This window comes from Orbicella faveolata, unplaced genomic scaffold (genome assembly GCF_042242905.1).
Source record: "Orbicella faveolata isolate gen_17 unplaced genomic scaffold, um_ofav_v1 contig_25, whole genome shotgun sequence".
NCBI classification, from domain to species: domain Eukaryota; kingdom Metazoa; phylum Cnidaria; class Anthozoa; order Scleractinia; family Merulinidae; genus Orbicella; species Orbicella faveolata.
The window spans coordinates 13,445,048-13,464,780 of record NW_028301553.1 but is presented as its reverse complement, the minus strand read 5'-3'; the positions used below and the strand labels follow the sequence as shown (position 1 = coordinate 13,464,780).

At 38.7% G+C, this 19,733-nt stretch overlaps 2 protein-coding genes across 3 annotated transcripts; one reads left to right on the top strand and one right to left on the bottom strand.

Moving 5' to 3' along the window:
- The first annotated feature begins 39 nt into the window (after positions 1-39).
- Positions 40-19,711, top strand: LOC110057938 (methylcrotonoyl-CoA carboxylase subunit alpha, mitochondrial-like). 2 transcript variants are annotated; one of them, XM_089293153.1, is made up of 21 exons: positions 40-123; positions 212-252; positions 2,372-2,511; positions 3,120-3,215; positions 3,538-3,659; positions 4,219-4,323; positions 4,422-4,464; positions 4,598-4,719; positions 5,264-5,457; positions 6,091-6,158; positions 6,382-6,536; positions 7,075-7,163; positions 7,721-7,830; positions 8,774-8,866; positions 9,577-9,700; positions 12,572-12,658; positions 12,988-13,037; positions 14,023-14,160; positions 14,945-15,052; positions 15,495-15,566; positions 19,029-19,711. In XM_089293153.1, the coding sequence occupies exons 1-21, from the start codon at positions 59-61 to the stop codon at positions 19,182-19,184; spliced, it is 2,178 nt and encodes a 725-aa protein (XP_089149279.1). In that variant the 5' UTR covers positions 40-58; the 3' UTR covers positions 19,185-19,711. The 2 variants fall into 2 exon arrangements, with proteins under 2 accessions (XP_089149279.1, XP_089149278.1); XM_089293152.1 differs by having other exon boundaries at positions 209-252.
- On the bottom strand, positions 10,256-12,376 carry LOC149109050 (uncharacterized). The gene has a single exon (XM_089293702.1). It carries the CDS (start codon positions 12,374-12,376, stop codon positions 10,331-10,333), a length of 2,046 nt encoding a protein of 681 aa, XP_089149828.1. The 3' UTR covers positions 10,256-10,330.
- Positions 19,712-19,733: the final 22 nt, after the last annotated feature.

Sequence of the window (19,733 nt, the reverse complement as noted above, 5' to 3'; positions counted from 1 at the left end):
GCTCGGGAATCACTTTATATACCGTAAATTTTTTGTCCTGTTTGTTACAAAATTCAAAATGGCGTCCAACATTGCTGGACCTTTGGGACGTAAATTATTTTGCCGTTTTCTCGGCGCTAACAGGTATATGTTAGCTCTGAATTCAACATCTATAAACTTTTATTAAATGCTTGATGTCTGATTGACATGCCTTTTGTTTGATTACAAGTAGAAAACAACTTTGGTGGACTATCGGTGCCCAGTACACCAGTGGTAAGTTTCTGTTCAAAAGTTCAAAAATAATTAGTCCACGAGTAGTCCCTCTTTCGCTTAGTCCGTCTTGCAAAAATTGCCGCACGAACTCTTGGGGTGAGAAGCACGCGAAAGGAGGGACTACCCACGATAAAGCCAGAGGGTTTGACCTTTCACGGCCGAGTGATTTTCAATCTCGTTACACGTCTCCAATACGATTCCTTATCTTGACGTCCTCTCATTGTCGCCTGGCTGTTCCGAAAACGCGGAGTGCGAAGTGCGGAGTGTTAAATTAAATTTTAAAAAAATGAGAAAAATAAAGAAATAGAAATAAAGTAAAATTTGAAGGTGAATTGAAAGAATAATTTTAAAAACACATAAATAATCTAAAAATTGAATTTTGAGAAATACATATGCTAAAGATGCATTCTCCTTCTGGACGGAAAATGTGACCACTAGTGTAAAAACGGGCAATGCGTCTTAAGTATAAAAACGGCCATTCCAACAGAAAGGACATGGACAAGCAGTGCTGTGTGGTTGAATAGCTTTTTAGGTGAAATATTCGTTATAATTTGTTTTCTGAAAGTGCAACTTGACCTGTGTATTTGTATTTGTTTCTGTATTTGTCAATCTACAGTTTATCTTTTTTATCTTACTATTTTTTCTAATTTTTCAAGTCAACTGGGCTGTACTTTACTTTTTCCTAAATGTTACCTTTTACCTGTTTGCGTAATGGTTACATTTTACACTTAATTTGAACAGCAGAATAGTGACATTAAGTATTCAATTCACTTTCAAATTTTATTTATTTCTAATTTTTTAAATTTTTTTAACACTCTGCACTCCGCACTCCAGGTTTTCAGAACAGCCCAACATTATCACCTGTTGTCAATAACCCCGGGAAACATCTTGAAAATCGCTGTTCTCTTCAAGAAGCAATGCAAAGCCATGCCATGAGAAGTAAATCTTAGTTATGGTGTTTGTTAAGCAATTTAACTGCTATTTAAGAAGTTTTGAAAGAAGACGGCAAAGGAGCATCTTGTAAGGACTTTTGTGGTGTCTGTAGGTTTAAGTCTAAAATTTACTGAGAGATTTTCAAATGCGAAGTTTCAACCCTGAATTTACATGTATGTATTTGACATAGGAGATCACCCAAGTGTGGTGGCATGTTTACCGATAGCAGTGGAAAGTTTCTAGTGAATGCCCTATATCAAGTGAAAGTCCGGTTCGATCTTTCAAATGGATGGCAGAATGGCCAAGCTCAGTCAATTCATATTTACAGAATGGTTCTTCAATGTTGCTGTTGACCCGGTGTTGAGGTCAAAATGAGTAACACGCTGGTATTTGGGTTCGAGGCGAAAAGCTTTGCCAAACAAAGCACTTGATAAATTTAACTCTTTCCATAGCCTGTTGGCAGAATTGCAAGAACATCATGGGCTGTGAGATACGATTCCAACATTTTTATTAGCACCAGTTCCAAAGCTTTCTATTTTCAGAGAGTGAGATAAACATTCCTCCAAGATGTCACACATATCTCAAATATTGACAACGTGTTGTCAACGCTCCTAACATAAGCCAATCATATTTTTTGCATTGTGAGAGCAATAGATAATTCAAACTCTCTGGCTTAGGCGGTAGTCCCTCCTTTCGCACACATCTTGCCCCGAGCATTTTGTGCAGCCGCTTTGTTCCTCACAGTTTATTTATGGTCTCATTCAACAGACTACGTGAAAGAGAGACTACTCATAGTCTATAAAATAATAAGTATTTTGCTTTACTACCTTGCTAAGCTAAAGGTAAAATTAAATACTTTATTCAAATTTTGTTAAGAATCATCAAATATAATTTAGAAATTATACTGTCTAGAAAAAGTTTAATATAATTAAAAAAGAAAAAGAAAAAGTTAAAAAATAATGATGAGACTTAGTTAATTAGCAAATAATTCAGTTATAACATTAATTCAAAACTTTGGTCAGTTCTTATGCAAAATTCATCTGCATCATTAGTAGATTATTTCATCATTTTACTGGAGAATTTTATAAATTATATTTCAATAATAAATAATCATTTATCAAGTATAAATTTTGTTCATGTTGACCTCACACTTGGTCGATAACCTATTATCTTGTATGTTGTTCAGGTCCAAGAGCTATCAAGAAGGTGGTTGTAGCCAACAGAGGAGAGATTGCTTGTCGTGTGATGAAAACAGCAAAGAAAATGGGAATAAGAACTGTGGCAGTTTATAGTGATGCAGATGAAAATTCCATGCATGTAGATGGGGTGAGTTAAATGCTGTGTAATATTTTGTCTCAAATTACTGTTAATTAGTAAATTTTCTATCTTGCATTGTGTGGTTAGCATTGGTGATCTTTTGATGTTGAGGCTTGTCAACTATATGTTATTTCTGGTTGGGAGGTCCATATAGTGAAAATCTTTGACTGAGGTCTGAGCATTTTTAAGTCCGAGGCCACAGCTTTTCACTATACGGACCGAACCTAAGGTAGTATGTAACTCAATATTTATTTTTCTTCTCTCTCTCAAATCACTTTTAATTAATTTATAACTTTTGACCTTTTCCAAATACATGCATGCACATTACTATGACCGTGGTCAGAGATAGGAAAATCCAGACTGCACTAAGAACCAATTGGATTGCAGAATTGATTACTGTGCCCTCTTGGAAAAAAATAATAATAGCACTTTATTATGCTACCAAGTACAGCCTGTGTTCATTCCAGAAAATATCCATACTCCTCCCACAGAGTTCTGTTCAGATTGATCCATCCCATCCTGCTAGAAATTCCAGTTGTGGTTCATACTTTTGCTTTTGAGACCTCCCTCCTCATTGGCAAATTCATTTCACAATAAAAAATTGTATTGTACTCCAGGCGGATGAAGCTTTCCACATTGGAGCAGCAGCATCAAGGGAAAGTTACCTCAAAATGGAGAAAATCATTGAAGTTGCTATTCAGAGTGGAGCACAGGTAATGAACAAATTAAAGTAGACACCTTCATCTGAATTTTATTTGTGTACAGGATAAGTTTTACTATTGTTGATTAAGAACTACTGGTAATTAAGAAGGTGTACAAATTAATATACCTACTAGACTAATATTTATAATCACACCCTCCTCCCTCCTTCCTCAATGCAACACACCACCCTGTATAAGTCCAATTGCAATTAGTAAAAAGAAACATTCTCATTCTATATCAAAGTAAGTATTGCAAATTACCTGATTCTATGTGTATTGATCAAGTATGTGTATGTTAAGAAATTTTCATTTTTTGGATAATTATACTCTGTAGGCTATTCATCCTGGGTACGGCTTCTTATCAGAGAAGCCAGAATTTGCAGAACTTTGCGAGAAAGAAGGTGTGATATTTATTGGACCACCAGCCTCGGCCATCAGAGATATGGGTATTAAAAGGTAAATATTAAGTGATTTCCTTACTTCCTTGACTTCCAGCATGGGAACTGATGGGATACCTAATTAGAAGAAGACTATTTTTAGTGGTCTATTTGACTCTACTCTATGACTAGTCAGAGTCTCTAGGCATCCTAAATTGATTCTTCCCCCACAAAGAACACTTCTTTTCCCCACAAAGAAAGACATCTACTCACTTGGTTAACTCTCTCCAATCAATGATTGTTAAAATTGTTAGATTTAGCTACAGAAGATATCCATACCTCCCTCATGGAACGAATTTCGTCTAAGACCCCCACTCCTCTGGATATTTCAATTGAAGTCTCATACATTTCTTTCCTCCCGAAAATTCCATTCCCTTCTGTGGGGGGTGTGGATACAGTCATGTATTTTCTGGAACAGCACAATACATACATGTACTTGAAATAGTTACACTGACTAACATCAAGTTTAGAGTAATAACAAAATTATTATTAATAATGATTTTATAACATTTGTTTTTGTTAACTTGCCATAATATTATCTATAACACTTCATATATTCCCTTGTTTTGTTATTGCAGCACATCCAAAGAAATCATGGGAACTGCTGGAGTGCCAATCATTGAAGGTTACCATGGTGAAGACCAATCTGATGAGAGATTAAGACAAGAAGCGGAAAGAATAGGGTGACAGCAACTTACTGTGATAATAACAACTCGCTTTCTTCATTTTTTTTGTGCTGAATTCCATGTTAACAATGTTGTTTGTAATTTTTTTATTTCAGATATCCTGTTATGCTTAAAGCTGTAAGAGGTGGTGGTGGAAAGGTATTATTTTCTTTATTAACATTAATTACTTGCGGCACTTATTATTCATAAATCTTTTTACTACAATGACAGTCCAGTGCCACATCATGTACATCTCGTCAACTGATAAAGATTTTATTCCATCTTGTTTCAGGGAATGAGGATTGTTATGAAGCCAGAAGATTTCGATGATGCTCTGGAATCAGCCAGAAGGGAATCTCTTAAGTCCTTTAATGATGATAATATGTTAGTGGAAAAGTTTGTCGACACTCCAAGGTACTGGCTGGCACTTCAAACTAGAATCATCATCAGTTGACATTCTACGTATACATGTAGGTCTGCAATGCATGCTAAAGGCTACACCTTTTTAATGCTTGGCTTGCACTGCAGCTGTCTATGTATAATGCTGGCCAATATTATTGTCTTTCCTATGTGTATTTCCACTTTGCTTTCCCCACTTACTGTGCAGTAACCCCTTGAAGGAATCTCACAGTAATATAAGCTTAGGCAATTTCATTAATGTTGAATTACCTTGAGTATAATTGCATTAACTGTCTGAGAGTCTTCTTCTACCCATAAATTTACACCATGAACATTATTTAGTTGGAGGACAAACTAAAACATTACAATTTATGATGGACTAACATCCTAGCCATGTGGACTGGCAATATTTAGGTCACTTCTTATAAATGGTACAGAAACTGGATGTTTTAGATTGTCATGTTCAAATCTCTTTGTTTAAGTTTTATTTATTCTTACTAATGATACATGTTTTAATACTATCTAGTCATCGAATCTTTTCGTCTGATACTCTTTCCAGACATGTAGAGGTTCAAGTATTTGCCGACACCCTTGGGAACACTGTTTACCTGTTTGAGAGGGACTGTAGTGTTCAGAGGAGACACCAGAAGATCATTGAGGAGGCTCCTGCTCCAGGGTTATCCTCTGAGGTGCGGCAGAAGATTGCTGAAGCAGCAGTGAGGGCAGCAAAGGCTGTTGGCTATGTTGGTGCAGGTATGATATGCAACTGACTCTTCATTTTCATCAAGATCTTATTTCTCCTTGTAATTTTAATATCTTGTAAAAACAGATGTGACTCAGGAGAATAATGCAAATCATCATTGCATTGTAACTGTTGACAGCAGGATGGGATGACAATGCAATCACAGGTTCCCTTACCCTCAAGCATTTTTGTGAGTTTGCCCTTAGACTAACAATTTGCCTTTACTTTGTTTCGTCACCTCTGGAAGAAGAGAGGAACTGCAAGAGCTATATGCCCTATCCAAGAGCGCAATGCAAAGTTCTTTGCCATTTGCACTCACACTAAATTGACACGCACTGCCTAAAAGCTTGTCCCAGTTTAAGTCATTTAGAGTACTGCTACAGTCCACGGGAATGGGGTGCTAATTCTTCACTGGCTACTCTCCCACCCCTCCCCTCCAGCATTTTGTCAGTTTGCTAGTAACAATTTAAGAGGCACTGTGAGAGTAAAGGGTCTTGTCCAAGAACACATTATGCAGTGATCCCAGTCAATGCTTGATCCCAGACCATTTAATTCAGTCTGACACCATAATATTGACAAGGTGGCTAAAGTATATAAAATAATGAGATGACTTTGTGGTGAATAATCTGGGTTTTTTTCTTTAGGTACTGTTGAGTTCATTATGGATAAAGATCAAAACTTCTACTTTATGGAAATGAACACTCGATTACAAGTAAGAATAATGCACTAAATGCTATATTTTTATGTTTGGTACTGATAGTTAAACTATTTAATTGCAGACAATAAACAAGATGCAACAAACAGTGAATGATTTTTAATTTTACTTTAATTTTACTCTCAAGACCTTGTATCTCACTTTATCTTCTTTAAATATTATTATTATCCTAATGTTGAAAAAGATCTTTGACTTAACAAGGCCATTTTGTGTCTGTTAGGTTGAGCACCCAGTTACAGAGATGATCACAGGACAGGACTTGGTTGAGTGGCAGCTGAAAGTGGCGTCAGGAGAACGTCTACCACTTGTACAAGAAGATATTAAACTAACGGGGCATTCTTTTGAGGCCAGGATTTATGCTGAGGATCCTGAGAGGTGAGGCATCTCTTTTTTACAAGCAACTTTGTTATTTGTTGCCCTCAGAAGTGGGTTAACAAGATAACAGTGGCAAGAAATGATGCCAAGCAAAATGGGAAAAGAGATTAATGTAAAAATTGTAATAGCAACACCTACTACTTGGAACTGGCTACCGATTGGGACATAGGAAGGCAAAAAGAAACTGGCAAGTGGAGCTGAGTTGTGTTAGAAACAAAAAATTTCAACATGACATTCGCCATTTTGGGTTTTAAACATGCCCAGCAGAGCTAACCAAGTGTGATCTAGGATAAGCAGAATGTGGCTAGAGCAGTGCAATTCTTTTTTTTTTTTGCACTTGTAGGAGCCTGTTCACAGGCTGCCAATAGCTTAAATGGTAAGGCATGCAACAGATGTGTAGAGGGCCATTTTATGCTAAGTCCTTTGCAACACTGATTGATTGAATTCTTTCAGGAATATGGTTGATTTGTCTCTTTTACATGTAGCTTCAAGTCAGATGTTACAAAAAAATGTCCTAACTTGACAATTTTTTTTTCAGTGATTTTCTTCCAGGAGCTGGCCCTCTGTTACATCTTTCAACACCTCAACCATCTGACAGAATCAGAGTAGAAACAGGAGTAAGGCAAGGTATAGTTATACATAATTTAGTTCTGATTAACTGAGCGGAAGGTCTGTATGGGAGAATCTTGATTGATGTCATGAGTACAAATTGAATGCAGTGACAGGATGAATTTCAAGTCTAACAATCCAACCCTTTTAGGTGTCTAATTCTTCCTGTCTCAACAATGCTTGGTGGCTTCCTTAGGAAGTTGAGGTTAAGTCTGCATACGAGCCAAGTGGACTATTAACTGGAGCTTATCCCAGTTGCTGTAGCATGAAGCAACTAGTTGTATTTCTACTCCTCCCTGGATGGGATGCTAGTCCATTGCAGGGTTACACCCCAGCATTAAACTCACTGGTACGTATTTGTACACCTGGGTGGAGAGAGGCGCTGTGAGAGGAAAGTGTCTTGCCCAAGAACACAACACAATGTCTCTGGCCAGGGCTCGAACCTAGACCGCATGATGTGGAGTCAAGCACACCAACCATAATTTGACCGTGCCTCCGCAGCTTCCTAAGGAATCGTCCATAAAATGACCCTTACATGTCTTTTCGGTGATTCTATTTCACTGTTATCTTCATAGGTGATGAAGTATCAGTTCATTATGACCCAATGATTGCTAAGCTTGTGGTGTGGTCAGAAAACAGAGAGCAGGCCTTGAGTTTACTGAAAGAATCTTTACAGCAATACAATGTACGTCAACTATAACCTATTGATCCTCGACTACAATCAATTCCTTACTTCTGTTGACTTTATCTTCTTAGTTGCACCACGGAGGCATGCAGCAGCACCATGACCCACCCTGAAAATCACTATCTCAAATAAATTTCCCGGTGGGCACTCCGGTGTGAGAAGGTCGGGGATGCTCGTTGGAAAATTTGAATTAAACCCCTAAAAGACACTAATCTGGGCGTGTTTGGATCTTTATTTGACCCCTAAAAGATACCATTACATTCAAGTGCAACTTCACAAGATACCTTGTCGGTTAAAAAAAGAAGTGTTTCGTCCTGAACACCTTATAGGGGACTAAAATCCGTGACTTACATCCCAACCTTTTCACATAATTATATATATGTTGTTTTATTTGTTCATTCAATTTTTGGGTTATATTTTTTCACGTTCTTGATGTCTTTTTACTGAAGTAAAGTGTCGTTATTGCGATTTCATTTGATTCAGTGAAGGAGTTAACTCTACGTAATGGGCGGTTTCCATTCGACCTAACATTTCGTAACTTTCGAATAGACGAAGATGGTACGGAAATTTCCCGAGAAATTGTCCGGAAGATCCACGAATTGTTGAATCTCCGAAATGCGAACCATTCAACCAAAATTTCCAGAAATTCCGGGAGCAACATCCAATGGAACGGAAATTCCCGAGACGTAATTTTCGAAAATTGGGGCGCCCTTTTTTCTTGAAATTCCGGAAAATGTTGTTCCATTCCTCCCTGGAAATTTCTAAAACTTCAAACCCCAAGTTTTGGTCGAAGGAAAAGCGCCCAATATGGTTTAGTATTCGTCATTCATCAAGGAATGAAAATTCTTGCCGTAAGATTTACATAGCCTGCTTTATTTTTCACTGCTGCAGTTTTTGGGGAGCTAGTGCATCTGACTTCTTGCTTTTATTTTTTCTTCACCAGATTGTAGGATTGAACACAAACATTAGCTTCTTATCAAGTCTGTGTGAGCACGGCCATTTTAAGGCAGGAGACGTTCACACTGACTTCATAAAGGTATCTTCAAACAAACTTCTAACTGCTGAAAATGTGCTGCTCTCTTTACTATTGCTTTCAATTCTTGTAAATGCATTTGAATTGTAGAAGATGAGAAGTCCTTGAAATCATTTTCGGACAGGGGAATGTGAATCAAACTTCTCAAACTCATTAACAATTCATCAAGTTATAATGAAGAAAATCCCAACCGTGAAGGAGGTTTGAATACCCGGTCTTAATTAGCTGAGCATAGATTTTGACAATTTTACTTCTCCGTTTACTCCTTAGTTTTTGTTTCGATGGAGGAGATATACAAAGTCATGTATCAAACACTCAAGACAGTGTTTCATCGGCTATCCAAAAACACCTCGAATCTAGTCAAAACTACTCCGCTGCGCGTCGTATTTTCCACTCTCTTCTCCCTGTTTGGATATCCCGATGAAACACTGCCTCTCGTGTTTGATATATTACGTGAAAACCTGACCAGGAGTTGTTTTTAAGTGTGTCCTTTTCAACCCATCCTCAGGTAAACCATTAGTCATTCTTACTTTTTGATAAGTTCTTCTCATTTTCTTTAAATTGTATAGCTGTGATCTGGCTGTTCTAGAAATCGGTTTTAAACCGATGATCATTTTTCAATGCCTATTCATACTTAGTTTCTAAACTTGGCACTTTTTCTATACTTGGTAATTTTATCAACAATGACAGTGACTTTTAATCTCCTACTGCAGCAACACTATCAAGATCTGTTCCCTGCGAAGGTACCGCTGAGCCATGAGATGCTGGCTCAAGCCAGCTTGGGACTTCTTCTCTTCGAAAGACAAGAGCAAGAAAGTCGAGCTGCACTCTCGAACGGTGAGGATAGTTATAATTTAAAATTGCACAGGAAGGCAATAACTGTACAGTTATTTACTTTGACATCAAGTCGGGGTTTTTTCAACGAGTCGATAACGATATTCTGTGGATAATCACTTACCAAGTGTATATGCATTAATTTATTTACAATATTTGGGTCTTGTATTTTTTTTTTTACTTCGTTGGTTATGATGAGAAGTCCCCTGTGCATAGCCCCGGAACGTCTAACTTCTGGTCCGCTTGAAATGCGGTTTAAAAACGCGTCCAGATATTCCCAACCTATAAGAAACGTCCTTGAAACACTTTTAACTTATTTGGAACCATCACAACTTCTCTTTTCTTTGGGGCAGCACAGTCTTGTCAGTCCAGTCCAGGACTGATTCGCAGGTTATGTTATACTTGAAATATTTGTTTATTTATTTACAGTGTCCCCAGTTAGCACATTAGTGCTAAATACATCGACACTTAAATAAGTGGTTATTATTATTATTATTATTATTATTATTATTATTATTATTATTATTATTATTATTATTATTATTATTATTATCGTCCTCACGTAATGTTAACTTAGAGTCCTTAGGGCCGAGACCAAACCATGGTCCTGGGGCACTAGGGGATAGCCAGTTTTTAGCTTGATAGCACCCTCCTCAAAATGTGCGCTGTACCTAGCAAGGTTATCTTTTGTAGTTCACTGATGCTTAATTGGCCGGGAATTCTTCCAAGATAAGTTTCTAGTCCCTTTTTGATAGCTCCAAGTGCTCCAATGATAACTGGTATCGTTTCCGTTCTCATGCCCCACATTCGGCTTGTTTCGATTTCCAAGTCCTTATATTTGGATAGTTTTTCACTGACTTTCACGGATGTGTTTCTGTCTGATGGTACTGCCATGTCAATAAATTTACAGGTTTTCGTTTTGTGGTCTTTAATCACTATATCGGGTCTGTTGGCTGTTATTTTCCTGTCTGTGTGTATTGGCATGTCCCATAATATCGTGACATCCTCGTTTTCGGTAACTGTTTGCGGCTCATGGTCATACCACTTTTCTGATGTCTTTATATTATAGTTGTGACAGACTTTCCAATGTATATACGCGGCTGCTTTATCGTGTCTGTGGGTATATTCTGTTTTCGCAAGTTCAGGACACCCAGACACGATATGGTCAATTGTTTCGTCGTATTTGTTACACATCCTGCATAGGGGGCTAGTACCGTCTTTGATAATGCTGGCGTGGTATGATCTGGTAGCTAGGCTTTGGTCTTGGGCTGCGATTATGAATCCTTCCGTTTCTGCCTTCAGTCCACTGCTTTTGAGCCACTGGTTGGTTTTGTGGTGGTCAACATCTGCCTCCTTTATTCTCTTTGGGTATCTTCCATGTAGGGCTTTGTTCTCCCACTGCTTTGTTAATTTTTCTTGGGTCTTATTTCGTGCCATTTGTTTGGTTCTCTTTGCATATTTGGTGGTTGTTTCTTCTGCTTGTTTATCTGGTATTGTTAGGTCTAGTTCTTGTTTGAATTGTTCTGCTTGCCTTTGTATAGAGTACAATTTCTTTCTGCCATCATGTTCTTGCACTAGTTCGATTAGGGCATCATCAGTGTTCTTTAGGTATGTATCGAGCCCTATCGTGGTTGTTTTGTACGAGGCTTCTAATTGGATAAGACCCCTACCACCAGCATTTCTTGGGAGGTAGAGTCTGTCTACATCTGCTTTTGTGTGATGCATTTTTGATAGGGTGAGTAGTTTTCTTGTTTTTGTGTCTAACCTCTTGATTTCACTCATCTTCCAGTCGATTATGTTAAAACTGTAGGTCACCACTGGGATAGCTAAGGTGTTGATTGCCTCAAATCTATTGGCAGCACTGAGCTCCATTTTTAGGACCATCCTCACTCTGCGGTAGTATTCCTTCCTCACTCTTTCTTTCATCTTGGCATGCTGTATACCATCACCTTCATCCACGCCAAGGTATTTATATGTGTTCTCTTGGTCTAGTTCCTTGATACAGGTGTCAATGTCAAGTTGTAAATCGGAAGTTTCTGTCAGCTTTCCTCTTTTGAATGTGGCCTTAGCGCATTTGTCCAGCCCGAATTCCAACTTGATATCATTGCTGAATGTCTTTACAATATTGAGTAGGCCGGTTTGCTGGCTGTCACTTTTTGCATATGTTTTTAGGTCGTCCATATAAAAGAGGTGGCTGATTGTTCTACCCTGGGCTTCATATCCATAAGCGGTTGCCTTTAGTAATGAGCTCAGTGGAGCAAGGGCAAGACAGAACAGGAGTGGAGAGAGAGAGTCTCCTTGAAAGATTCCACTTTTGATATTGATAGGCCTTGATGTTATTGACCCTTCAGCGTGGTTGAGGTGTAACGTTGTCTTCCAACATTTCATGCTTTCTGCGATAAAGTTGACAGTCACAGGGCAGATCTTATAGATTTCCATGCACTTTATTATCCACGTGTGAGGTACACTATCAAATGCTTTCTTATAGTCTATCCAGGCTGTGGATAGGTTCTTTTTCTTGGTCTTACAGTCCTCCAGAATCATCTTGTTTATCAGGAGTTGGTCTTTGCATCCGTAGCTCCCTCTCTTACAGCCTTTCTGCTCTGATGGTAGGAGCTGGTGTTCATTCAAGAAAGTGTATGTTCGTTCTGCTATGATGGATGTCAGAATCTTATACATCGTAGGAAGACAAGTTTATTATTATTATTATTATTATTATTATTATTATTATTATTATTATTATTATTATTATTATCATCTGATTTTTTTAATGTAAACCTTAGTCTGTTTTTTTTTATGCTTGATGTAAACTTCACACTTGTTGATGTGTATTAGTGCAGTCTTGTTTATTGGTTGTCGCTCTCCTTCTAACAGATCCCTTTTCAGTGTGGAATTCTACCACTAGTTTCCGAATGAACAACGTCGCTAAAAGGAGAATACGCCTCGATGATGGCGAGAAAAGTAAGACAATTATCTGTTCTGTTCTGTTTTACTTTTTTGCTTCGCAAAATGCACATAAGAATTATTCGTATGGTTGTTGCAATTCTAAAAGACGATGAAAAAGTTAAGTAAAGATTTGAAGTGACTAACATGTTGAACGCTGGTAAAGTTTCTTAAATACAATAAACAGTCTCCAAAACAATTAGGGAGAGGGGTGAAACATGAAGGAGCGTTCTTGTCGGTGTAAGTAGAAATTAATTGGACGTCCGCAACAATACTCTACTGAACTAGAACTGACACTATTTTTCCATGTTATATTCTTTTTTTTCTGTTATTTTCCCCCATTTTAGAGGTTTATGTTATTGTTTCTTACAACAAGGATGGCAGTTTTACACTAGAGGTAAGTTTGAACAATGGTGTAGTCTTTTAATTTGTCAACATCCCAATCAAGGCATTTAAAAGTTTCAACATGGCCAGAGTTATTGTCTTTACTCTTACTGTGCCTATCTCCACCTGGTTTGGTTAAACCTTCAATGAACTAGCATTCTATCCAGGAAGAGTAATGCAGTTTTTAATTGAACGTTGTGAAAGTCAAATTACTCTGGCAACTCATATACGACACAGACAATCCAGTAAACCAATCAAAACTTAACGCAAACACATATAGCTGTCGCGAAGCGCGGGAAAACGTGCGCGAGCGAATCATAGTTGATTTTGGTTTTACTTCTCCTGATTGGATGACAAAGTGGCGGGAATTTTTTTTTAGCCAATCGCTTAGCGTAGTATTGCAAAACGTAAAATTACTGTCGACGCTTAAAAGGAAAAAAAGGGCTCCAAAGGTACAATGCCAAAGACAAGTAATAGTTGAATTTCATTGTATGATATCTTTTGTCCGGGTTGTTCAAAGGCCAAAGCTAACTTAGCATCAGTTTTGTAATATTTCAGTGAGGTTTTCGTTTTATATTGTTTGGCCTTTAGTCCATAGCCTGCGAACAGGCTCCCGGCGAGGACGGAAAAAAATTTCGGCGAGCGCGAAACAGAAGAATTCGGAGAGCAAATCGATCAGGACGGGGACAGGGGAGCCCCCTCGCTTCGTTCGGGCTCACCGGGAGCCTGTTCGCAGGCTATTAGTCCAAAATATTCAAAACATAAGCAGTGAGAAACATTTTTATACAGCAAAGTTAATCCTTCGGTGAACTTTTAATCCTGGGTTAAGGTTAACCGGTCTTTGAACAACCCGGCCCTGATCAGTAGCAGCAGGTTGGAAATGTCGTATTCCCTTCTTTTTAATGAGAAATTTCACGTTGTCGATTTTCGGTGAAGGCCTGAAGGTAATTGGTTTAAATTCCTGATGATTAATGGTGATTCCATGTCGTGTTTGATAGATCGAAGGTCGACGCATGCTCGTGAAAGGAAAGCTACAATCAGAAGGCTCAAAGATCAGCCTCAAAGCTAATGTAGATGGACGAATCTTTAAATCCTGGCTTGTCGATCAAGAGGGAACCCTGCATTTATTCACCAAGGTAAATTATTTACCATATCTTAAGGGACGTTGAAGATTCAGCGAGAAATATTCATACCAATGTGATAACTCCGCAAAGATTCGTGAAGTCCCAGCAGGTGGTAGTTACAAGGTTCAATTACTAACCCGCTGTTCAGGAAAAGAGCCTGCACTAGTTACCCAAAACGTAAATAATAGTACAATTGGATTATGCAACCAAAAATGTCATGTTTTATATGGGTGGGTCATATAACTTTCGACCATCATTTTGTCGTGGGTCACTTAGTTTTGTGCCAAATAGACCATTTTACAGTTGTCTGCTCAGTGACCTGGCCTTTGTATCGTAGCGAGGCTAGAGTTGACCTTGTTTTGATACAGACCTCACTGCTTTTGTTGTGCAAAACAAGTTGTTCTGATGCTAACTAGGTGCATTTACATGACAAAAGCAGTGAGGTCTGTATCAAAACAAGGTCAACTCTAGCCTCGCTGCCATACAAAGGCCAGGTCACTGAGCAGACAACTGTAAAATGGTCTATTGAAGGGGTGGGTCATGTGTTTTGTTACCACCACATTTTGAAATGCTCCACCTCCCCCCCCCCCCCCCCCCTTGTACTGTTTGACCAGTCTCTAATGACTTCATGTTGTTTTGCAACTTCTCCGAGACTCGGTGACGTCAAAAACGTTACGCAAAAATAATCACGCACACATCGACTTGGGCTAGATTCTGGCATTTTTTTCTGAAAAAGATTAATGCGCAGATTCCTGACTTAACAGGGTTTTATTTCCGTTTCTGTTCTCAAATTCAGGATGGTTGTCACAAGGTTCGTCGCCCGGTTCCCAAGTTCCTGAGGGGTGGTCTCTCAGTAGCTTCTCAAGGTTCCGCCATGGCACCAATGACTGGCACTATTGTCAAGGTAAGCGAGAAAGTAAATAACGGTAAGTGAGGGAATAATCGCAGAGGTTTAGAGACTATTGAATTTGGAAGGGTTTAAGAACTTAGAGACGATTGGAACCGAATAATAATTATACAACAAGAGTCGGTATCTCCTCGGGTACTTTAAGGAGCAGTCGGAAACTCTTCAGGAAACTCAGTGGATAGTAGCAACCTCCTCGGGAAATTCGGATTCGTTTTGAAAGAGTCAGAACGTCTTCGGAAAAACTCAACGAATATCCAAAATCTCCCTGAATATCTATATGTGACGTTCAAGCTTCATAGATTGCTTTCGGTCTCTGTCCTGTCCTTCATATTTTAGATAAATCAGTGGCTTTCCAAATCGAGCGAGATTTTGGAGCAAGAGCATGGAACACACATGTAGTTAAGCTGTAATTCTTTTCATGTTATATCGTCGACCACAGATATTTGTTGAGCCAGGACAGAGTGTCGAAGAAGGAGAAACGTTGGTCGTTATGGAGGCAATGAAGATGGAGGTATACTGGCGTATTTTTTTGTGTGTGAAATTCTCATTTCAAAGATGTTCGTAATCATCTAGTTTTTGTTCACTCTTGGTCCAGCCGGGTCATAGAGTGAGAAAACAGGCGGCTGAGAAGAAAGGGAGAAAATTGTAGTCTGGAAAATAAGCAGAACAAGAAGCTATTTCTCAGAAAGAAATAGGGTTTCGTTTCCGAAAAGATATTCAAAGTCTGAGAAAGGCTGGGGTTTTGAATCTCGTACATAAGAAGTCCTGGAGTGAGGGGGATATGTGCTAATGTGCCGCTTTGCACCGCACTGATCTGCCCAGTTGCCAGAGCCTGGGGTTTTTCGTCCAGGTGAGGTTTAGTACTTAACCTATTGTAAAAGAGCAAGGGCTAATTAATTTAAGTTCTCTACACATGTATCAGTTATTACAGTCAACGCGCTTCGAAATGTATTTACTTGTTATACTTCACTTTGACTCTGCCCCAGGGGAGGGGGGTGCTCCCTTATATCGGCTATATAGGTATGTCCAGCGACAGAGGGACATGTTTTTTTAAGGCATTTTAGTCAGAAGTAGAGTATTGATTTTGGTCATTTTGGTCTTAAACTGGGTATGGTTTTTGCACTCTAGTCTTGAATTAGGTATGTTTTTTAGAAGAAGCTACTTTTTTCATCGTCGGTAAGACCAGCAACTAAAGCCATTCACAATACCTTTAACATCATTGTGAACTTGAGAAATACGGCAGGTCTGAAACAGGGTATTAATTTAAGGGCCAGGCCATAAATAGGTTCGAAAAATCGCAGACTTTGGTCTTAAATAGGATAAGTGCTTTGGGAAGCGGGCCGCACAGGCCCGCCAAATTTTTCAGAAATTCAAAGTACTGTGTGTGAGGCTAATTAAAGCTAAGAGGCAAAAGCATTTGACGCATAATTTTTCCATTTCTGTGCCGGGCAGTCCTTGATTCGAATGGATGCGGCACTCTACGTTTCGTTGTCAGTGGCACAGTATATTTTTCTTTTCAAGAAGGACGTCTCATGTGTGACGACAGTTGTGCAATTATTCCTCCACTTTCGCTTGAATATTATGAAGCTAAAATACAAATGCTATCGGTGTTTTCATGGAAACCAGCTCTTGAAATGCCGCGGTATGTCGAAATACAAATTTTCTTATTTTTAAAAGTGCGCTCTAAGAAGTAAAACTGCTGGAATTGCAACTAAATCTGCAAATAAAATTCGAGAAATGCAACTAAATCTGGAAAACAGCGACACCTACGATATGAAGAAAACGTCATAAAAAGCCATATTGTGCCTATTTTGCAATATACCAACGTTAATTAAATTACGATATGATGAACTAGTCACCTTCTTCATCGTATTAGCCTGCGAACGCAGACGTATTTCCGGCTGTCGCTTGTCTCCGCCGAAAATAACGTCTGCGAACCCGAGCCAGGAAACGATTTCTGTGACGTAGGCATTTTAAGCCAATCACAGTTTAGCTCAAGTAGCCCCAGAACTACTGCGCGAAGTATTCGCTGCGAGGAGCACTCGAGTTTCACTCTATCATGGAATCTGATCGGCACAAGAGAAAGAAAAGTCATTACGTCACAGAAATCGTTTCTTGGCTCGGGTTCGCAGACATTTTCGGCGGAGACAAGCGACAGCCGGAAATACGTCTGCGTTCGCAGGTTAATATCGTATCGTATCTGTAGTATCGTCCAAACGCTCCAAGTGCGTGTTCTTTTCCCGTAAACAGCCACAGAAAAGGGGCGGGATTGTTATTCCTGACAAGTTTTCTGATTGACCAAAGTTATTTCGCCGTAGTTGTGATCTTAATCACATTTAAATCAAACACGGAAATAGATATCTTCGTTTCTCTAGAATACATCGTTTCAGTAAGACTTAGGAACATTCAAGTCGCTAATTATTTCTGCCTGCATGACATTTTAATTTCCTTTTCTTTCCGTGTCACGAAATAGAATTCACTTTCGAGAAGTTATTTTTGCTGAACATGTTTACCTTGTGAATTACAAGCGTTTACCCTGATAAAATTCATACTCACTATGTCAATAAATTAATCTGAAACGGAAAACAGGACCATTTCTCTGGTGAACTAAACAAAACGAACTGCTTCCATCGGCTTAAAATATCGCATTGGTGGACAAAGCGCGTGGTGTCGCGGTGTCTCTACTTCGAAAGTATATTTCTTTTTCACTATCACTATCAAGTCCAGTTCGCAGTTTTCTTGTGTGAGATAATACCGAGAAACGAGAGTTTCACTGCAATGTTGCACGTGACACATTTTGTTGCGATGCACCGAGTTCTGGCTGAAATTTTGCCGCCGTGTTTACATTAACAATTACGAACTTTACTCTGGTTGGATATTACCCCCACTATGTAAATAGTTCACCTCTGAACTGAAAACAATACCATTTCGCTTCTGAGGAAACGAAACAACAAGTTATTTTTGTTGAACATGTTTACCTTGTGAATTACAAGCGTTACTGGCCGATAACATTCATACTAACTATGTCAATAAATCACTCTGAAACAGAAAACAATACCATTTCTTCGTTGAACTAAACAAAACGAACTGCTTTCATCGGCTTAAAATATCGCATTAGTGGACAAATCGCGTGTTCTGGCGCTCTCTCTACCTCCAAAATAAACTTCCTTTTCACTATTACTATCCGAATAGAAGTCCAGTGTGTAGTTTTCTTGTGTATTTTAATAACGAGAAACGAGAGTTTCAGTCGTAATTCCTCATTTTCGAATAAAGCAGCAATTGAAATGTTCGGAACGCCACATTTTGTTGCGATGACCGAAATTCCACCGTATTTACATTAACGATTACGAACTTTACTCTGATGGGATACTGCAAATCACTGTGTAAATAGTTCACCCTTGAACTGAAAACAATACCGTTTCGTTTCAGAGGAAACGAAACAAAAACTGTGACTGCTAAAAAGAGCGGGAAAACATGTGACGCATAATTCAGTGACAAGGTTCAGTGTTTCTCCCAACTGGCGCCAAACGACTTCTCTGCTGTGTTCAATGAGAACATGATTTTTCTCAGCCAATCCCACAGCAAAGTTTTATCTAAGAACCACTATTTGCGCCGTGTTTCATGTTGTCCAGCGTACACTTTACAAAAGCGCGGGTAATATCGTAGTCAACCAATCAGAACTCAAAGCACTTTCACGTAACCAGCGGCAAGCGCGGGAAAAGGCGCGCAAGTCAAATCACGTGATTATGATTTTCTACCTTATTGGCTAATAAAAAGACCATTGTTGCTGCGATTGGTAAAAGAACTTGTAGCTTTCTGGAAACGGTTAGTACTGTTTTCAAGCTGTAAAGCGCTCTAATGTTATCGTTTTCTCAGAATTCCGTGTGCATTAGATCATATTTTAATGAATTTTGCGCTATATAAGTAATAAAATGATTATTATTGTTATTATTGTTTTGTTTTACTTCTTTAGCACGTCATTAGAGCACCAAAAGCGGGCGTAATAGAAAAGGTACTGTATGATGCTGGCCAGGCCGTGAAGAGACATGCGCAGCTGGTACAATTCCAAGAACAAGGTCAAGAACAAAAGGAGGAGGACGAGGACGAGGAAGCGCCTGAGGCCGAGTGAGAAGAAAAAACAATACAGCGGGTGGACTGGTACAAGGATATTTCGCGGGGAAGACTGTGTTTCAAGAATTTGGTGTCAAAGACAAATTTATATTCAAGACTCTAATCAATACTACGGTGACCTATCGCTTTCGCACTTACTTAGTTAACTTGGACCCTTTGAAAAGAGAAACAAAGCTCGCGAATGAAGTATGAACAAGAGGGGAAATAAATTAAAGTATATTATATTTATATCACGGCAAAGATAATTGAGTGTATCGATGTGTACTGGAGGATTGTAACGAACCATTTGGTCGTAACACTGATCAGAATGCAATTCGTCCTGGTGTTAATGATGCGTGAACAATCATACAGCCAAAAAATAACCTAAGTAACATTATTAACATTGCGTTATAGTTAAAGAAATTCCCTTAACCCCGACTGTAAGACATGTATCGAGACAAATAGGGAGGACTTGTTTGTTGAGTCGCGATTTAAACCATCATTCACATTTTAAACAACACTGAAAATAAATATTTTAAAAAGGAATTGTTATTGGCTTGCTTGTGAA

Coding starts and splice junctions, on each gene's coding strand:
- LOC110057938 (XM_089293152.1), top strand. CDS start 59: ATGGCGTCCAACATTGCTGGACCTTTGGGACGTAAATTATTTTGCCGT. Junction 253..2,371: donor CGGTGCCCAGTACACCAGTG/GTAAGTTTCTGT, acceptor TATGTTGTTCAG/GTCCAAGAGCTATCAAGAAG. Junction 3,660..4,218: donor AGAGATATGGGTATTAAAAG/GTAAATATTAAG, acceptor TTGTTATTGCAG/CACATCCAAAGAAATCATGG.
- LOC149109050 (XM_089293702.1), bottom strand. CDS start 12,376: ATGTATAAGATTCTGACATCCATCATAGCAGAACGAACATACACTTTC.